This window comes from Bombina bombina, chromosome 6, assembly GCF_027579735.1.
Source record: "Bombina bombina isolate aBomBom1 chromosome 6, aBomBom1.pri, whole genome shotgun sequence".
NCBI classification, from domain to species: Eukaryota; Metazoa; Chordata; class Amphibia; order Anura; family Bombinatoridae; genus Bombina; species Bombina bombina.
In genome coordinates, this window is record NC_069504.1 from 7,915,992 (window position 1) to 7,921,928 (window position 5,937).

At 44.4% G+C, this 5,937-nt stretch overlaps 1 protein-coding gene across 1 annotated transcript in view; it reads left to right on the forward strand.

Moving 5' to 3' along the window:
* The window catches only part of SHANK3 (SH3 and multiple ankyrin repeat domains 3), a 565,241-nt gene extending 561,586 nt beyond the window's left edge, over positions 1-3,655 (forward strand). Inside the window, exon 14 of the mRNA XM_053716301.1 lies at positions 1,067-3,655. Coding sequence (XP_053572276.1) covers positions 1,067-3,300 — 2,234 coding nt within the window. The 3' untranslated portion in view covers positions 3,301-3,655. The remainder of the gene's footprint in view (positions 1-1,066) is intronic.
* Positions 3,656-5,937: the final 2,282 nt, after the last annotated feature.

Consider the following 5,937-nt stretch of genomic DNA (forward strand, 5'->3'; position numbering starts at 1 on the left):
TGGTGTGTGTGTGTGTATGTGTATGCATGTTTGGTGTGTGTGTATGTATGCATGTTTGGTGTGTGTGTATGTATGCATGTTTGGTGTGTGTGTATGTATGCATGTTTGGTGTGTGTGTATGTATGCATGTTTGGTGTGTGTGTATGTATGCATGTTGGTGTGTGTGTGTATGTATGCATGTTGGTGTGTGTGTGTATGCATGTTGGTGTGTGTGTGTATGTATGCATGTTGGTGTGTGTGTGTATGCATGTTGGTGTGTGTGTGTATGTATGCATGTTGGTGTGTGTGTGTGTATGTGTATGCATGTTTGGTGTGTGTGTATGTATGCATGTTTGGTGTGTGTGTGTGTATGCATGTTGGTGTGTGTGTGTGTGTATGCATGTTGGTGTGTGTGTGTATGCATGTTGGTGTGTGTGTGTATGTATGCATGTTGGTGTGTGTGTGTGTATGTGTATGCATGTTTGGTGTGTGTGTATGTATGCATGTTTGGTGTGTGTGTGTGTATGCATGTTGGTGTGTGTGTGTGTGTATGCATGTTGGTGTGTGTGTGTATGCATGTTGGTGTGTGTGTGTATGTATGCATGTTGGTGTGTGTGTGTGTATGTGTATGCATGTTTGGTGTGTGTGTATGTATGCATGTTGGTGTGTGTGTGTATGTATGCATGTTGGTGTGTGTGTGTGTATGTGTATGCATGTTTGGTGTGTGTGTATGTATGCATGTTGGTGTGTGTATATACAATGAATAATTATGTTGTACTCCCTTCTTATCGGGGGTGCAATAAGGGTTAGAACTGCATAAGCTTTCAGCTCTAGGGCTCTTGTTCTGCTGCTGACTGTAGCTTCTTGCTATTCTTTCCTTGCTGCACCTGAGTATTTGTAAAAACTGGAGAGAAGAGGGATAGAAATAAGTCTAAGCAATAACTCAGATGTACAGAAATAAAATGTATTTGCTGTTGTTTGTGAACAGATTGATTTAACAGTAAGTTTATTCCATTTTTAACAACAATTGAAACTTTTTGAAAACTAAACTCAAATAAAAAGTCCTTGTTATTTGCTTTTTTTTTAGGTGAAGATGAGAAATGGTCAGACTCTTTCTTTGATGGGCGTTTCCCACGCAGCACCTCCATGCAGGACTCATTAAGAGAAGGCCCAGCCATACCACCACCCCCACAAAAGACTGCGCCTCCTCCTCCAACTCCATACTACTTTGACACTGGACCACCACCAGCTTTTTCCCCTCCACCACCACCAAGCAGAGCCTATGACACAGTGCATTCCAGCTTTAAACCAGGTTTTGAGGCAAAACTTCATGGGCTTCAGCATGGCATGGGTTCTGCAGAGCTCTTGACTATGGACCGGGCGCTTCCTCCACCAGACCGTCAAAAGCGTGCTAGATCCATGATCATCCTTCAAGATACCTCGCACCTCCCTGTAGAGCCTACAAGCATTGCACGGCCTGGTCCCTCTTCTACTCCTCCTGAGAAATTAAAAAGGCGAAGTCGAGCAACAGATAACCCTTATGCCAACATGGGCTTGTTTGCACCAATGAAGCCACAGCGTAAAAAAAGTCCCCTTGTGAAGCAGCTACAAGTGGAGGATGCCCAAGAACGTGCAGCACTAGCCATGGCTGGAGGTTTCTCACGAGATCCCTCACCATCTAGACGCAGTCCACGGCAGAGCATGATGGATCTTGGGACTGCACACCATGATCCACTTGGAAGCCCCTTTGCAACAGCATTAGCTGGAGTGATGAAGGAGCGTGAACGACGGCTAGATGAAAAGCGCAAATCCACAGTCTTCCTTTCTGTAGGGGCTCTGGAGGGTACACCTCCTTCCCCAGACTTCCCTTCTTTACAACCCTCAAGATCTGTTGATGAGAGATTGTTAGGTAGCCGCGATGTTCTGCTCCCTTCCCCAGGTTCCTCTCTCAAGTCCCTAATGTACAGTAGTTCTCATTCGACCTTCATCCATCCTCTAACTGGAAAGCCCTTGGATCCTAATTCCCCCCTTGCACTTGCGCTGGCCGCAAGGGAAAGAGCACTGTCTGCCCAAACATCCTCTCCCCCTCCTCCAAGAACACCTACCCCTGTGAGGAGTCCAGAATCAGACAGAGCTCCCCCACTCTTCCTGGAAATCCAAACCAAAGAGGGGGAAATAGGAATGGAGCTGGAGGGATCTGCTTCTCCAATTTACAGCCCATCAGGATCATCAGTTAAAGGTCGATGGGGAGCACCTTTGCGGAGAGATGGTGAAGGGCGTGCAGAAAAAAGCCCAGAAAGGTTAGAGAGAAAAGTAGAAGAACGCAAGCCCATGATCCTAAGCATTGTAGACACTTCTCAGCAAAAAACTGCAGGGCTTATTATGGTGCATGCTACTAGTAATGGAACAGAGGAGAAGGAACAAGAGACACCAGCAGCCAGTGATAAGCAAGAAGCTGTTAAGCCAGCTGATACAGAAGAGAAAGCACCCTCAAGCTCCTCTTCAGACAAAACACTTGGGCAGGGCAGCTCTGAGGAGGAGGTAGAGCCTTTTGGAGCCACTTTACCACCAGCCATGCTCTCCTCCAGTGATGAGGAGACTAGAGAAGAATTAGCAAAAATTGGCCTGTTGCCCCCTCCTGATGCTTTTGCTAATGGAGTCTTGATCACAAAACCTGGGACCCCCATCAGCCAACTGGCCAGGCCTGGTACATTAGCTTTACCCAGTGCCAAGCCAATCAGTAGTCATCCACCCTCAGGGAAGCCTTCTGATGTCCCACTACCCCATCCAGAGTCTGCTACAGACTCAGGTGTAGAAGAGGTCGACACCAGGAGCTCGAGTGACCACCATCTGGAGACTACGAGCACCATCTCTACTGTGTCCAGCATGTCTACTTTGTCCTCAGAAAGTGGAGAGCCCACTGATACCTACACCTCTTATGCCGACGGTCAAACTTTTATACTCGAGAAGCCGCCAGTGCCTCCAAAGCCCAAACTCAAGTCACCACTGATGAAGGGCACCGTGACGTTCAGGGATCCCCTACTTAAGCAGTCCTCGGACAGTGAACTTATTGCCCAACAGCAGCTTGCAGCAGGCCGTCCACGCTACCTCTTTCAGAGAAGATCTAAGCTTTGGGGAGACCCATTGGAGAGCAGACCTCTTTCCCATGGGGGTCCTGTAGAGGTAGAAAAGCCGTCAGTTATAGGGGAAATCAGTTCCAGACTCCAGTTGTTGAACAAGGACACAAGGTCACTGGGTGAAGAGCCATCCATCCCTGGCATGGATCCCAGCAAAAAATCTCCAGTGGTGGCAGCACGGTGAGAATTACAATAGAGTGTAGCAATGAAATAAGAATAGAAAAAGAGAATATAACTTGGATGCCCTGAAAAGGTGGTGAACATCAGTATCATTTAATGGGGGATGAAACCCCAAATCTTTTTCATCAGCTGGTGCGAGTCCATGAGTCATCACTTGTGGGAGGAGGCAAAAGACACCCAACACACAAGAGCTTTACATCCCTCCCATTTCCCATGATCCTTAGTAATTTTCTTTGGCCTCATTGTGTGAAAATTAAGTGCAATTTTTTTTGTCATTGAAAGGGGATCCTTTAACTGATCTGAGGAATTAATCATCCTCCCAGTAACCCAGTAATTCAGACTGGCAGAGTCCAGTTATCATCCAGGCAGTGAAAGGTCTTTTCTCAGTGGGAAATATCACAGGCCTCCCCATGGGAAATGGGAACTTTTCCACCAATTCCCTGGTCTACTGTGAGCTGCTCCTTGTGGATTCACAGCCCTCACCTGGTGAAATGTGGACTTGTCCACCAATCCCCTAGGTTGTAGATGTTGTTACTGATTTAGATGCTTGGCATTGTGCTTGCATTGCTTAGGATGGGCTTGTGTGGATGTGAAATGCTAAGAGGTAAGTACCTGCTCCTTCATAGCCCACCGGCTATTAGTATGAACATGTACACATGCTTCACTGGGGACGTATATTTGTACACCAAATACCTTCTATAAGCAGTTTATAGCACTTTTGGCCATGCTCAGAAGTGTGTTTTTCCTGCATTAAATTTCTTCTTGTTTCCTTCGGGCTCTTGGCTTTGGCGCTCGCGAGTAGTGCAAATGCACTTATGGGTAACCGTTTTAGCTTTAATCCTTTCCTGCTGTAGCCTATTCAGGGTGTCAGGAAGGTTCTCAGGACCGGTGGAGACAGAGCTATATATAAGGTTTTTCTTTAACCCTTTATATGCTGGTTATGTGCTGCCTTACCTGTTTTTCAGTGCTTATTTTCCTGTACCTTTTTATTATTATTACTGCTGCTTATTCCTTCTTCAGGGTTAATCAGTTTTACATTGTGTCTTTTCTTCCATTCAGGCTTAAAGGGACAGTTTACCCAAAAAGTATCTCCCCTTTATATTGTTCCCAATTATCAATTGTACTTGCTGGAGTGTATTAAATGATTTACAAGTAGATTCTTTACCCTTATTTCAGCATTTGAAATAGCTGATTTAGCCTGTTGTATCCCCACCTATACTGAAAGTTTCTGGTCTTACGACCAGGCTATTGACCATTAACACAGGCAGCAGAAGAACTTACACTCCCAGTGGGGTGCAGAATAGTTAAATAATAAAATGTTTATTTTCCAGTGTTCTCTGTTAAGTACATAAGATAAGAAAGCATGTGTGTGTGTGTGTACACAAAGTGATTACACAATGAGATCTGAAATTACCTGCAAGCTCAAACCATTTCAATAGGTTGTAGTTTTAAAGCACAAAGAAACATGAAAATACAGTTTCTCATACAGTTTATACTCTGCAGCTGGCTTAACAAGCCATTGGAACAATATTAATATAGAAACAATTTTACTGTATACTGTCCCTTTAAGTGTGTGCTGTATAATATCCCTTTAACTGTGTGCTGTAAAATGCCCCTTTAATTGTGTGCTGTTTACTGTCCCTTTAAGTGTGTGCTCTATACTGTCCCTTTAAGTGTGTGCTGTATACTGTCCCTTTAAGTGTGTGCTGTAAAATGTCCCTTTAATTGTGTGCTGTATACGGTCCCTTTAAGTGTGTGCTGTATACTGTCCCTTTAAGTGTGTGCTGTAAACTGTCCGTTTAAGTGTGTGCTGTATACTGTCCGTTTAAGTGTGTGCTGTTTACTATCCCTTTAAGTGTGTGCTGTAAAATGTCCCTTTAATTGTGTGATGTATACTGTCCCTTTAATTGTGTGCTGTATACTATCCCTTTACGTGGGTGCTGTATACTATCCCTTAACGTGGGTGCTGTATACTGTCCCTTTAATTGTGTGCTGTATACTGTCCGTTTAAGTGTGTGCTGTTTACTATCCCTTTAAGTTTGTGCTGTAAACCGTCCCTTTAAGTGTGTGCCTTAAACCGTCCCTTTAAGTTTGTGCTGTAAACTGTCCCTTTAAGTGTGTGCTGTATATTATCCCTTTAAATGTGGGCTGTATACTGTCCCTTTGTTTGTGCTGTATACTGACCCTTTAAGTGTGCGCTATAAACTGTCCCTTTAAGTGTGTGCTGTATACTGTCCCTTTAAGTGTGTGCTGTTTACTGTACCTTTAAGTGTGTGCTGTTTACTGTCCCTTTAATTGTGTGCTGTATACTATCCCTTTAAGTGTGCGCTATAAACTGTCCCTTTAAGTGTGTGCTGATTACTGTCCCTTTAAGTGTGTGCTGTTTACTGTCCCTTTAAGTGTGTGCTGTATACTGTCCCTTTAAGTTTGTGCTGTATATTGTCCCTTTAAGTGTGTGCTGTATACTGTCCCTTTAAGTTTGTGCTGTATACTGTCCCTTTAAGTGTGCGCTATAAACTGTCCCTTTAAGTGTGCGCTGTATACTGTCCCTTTAAGTGTGTGCTGTATACTGTCCCTTTAAGTGTGTGCTGTTTACTGTCCCTTTAAGTGTGTGCTGTATACTGTGCCTTTAAGGGTTTGC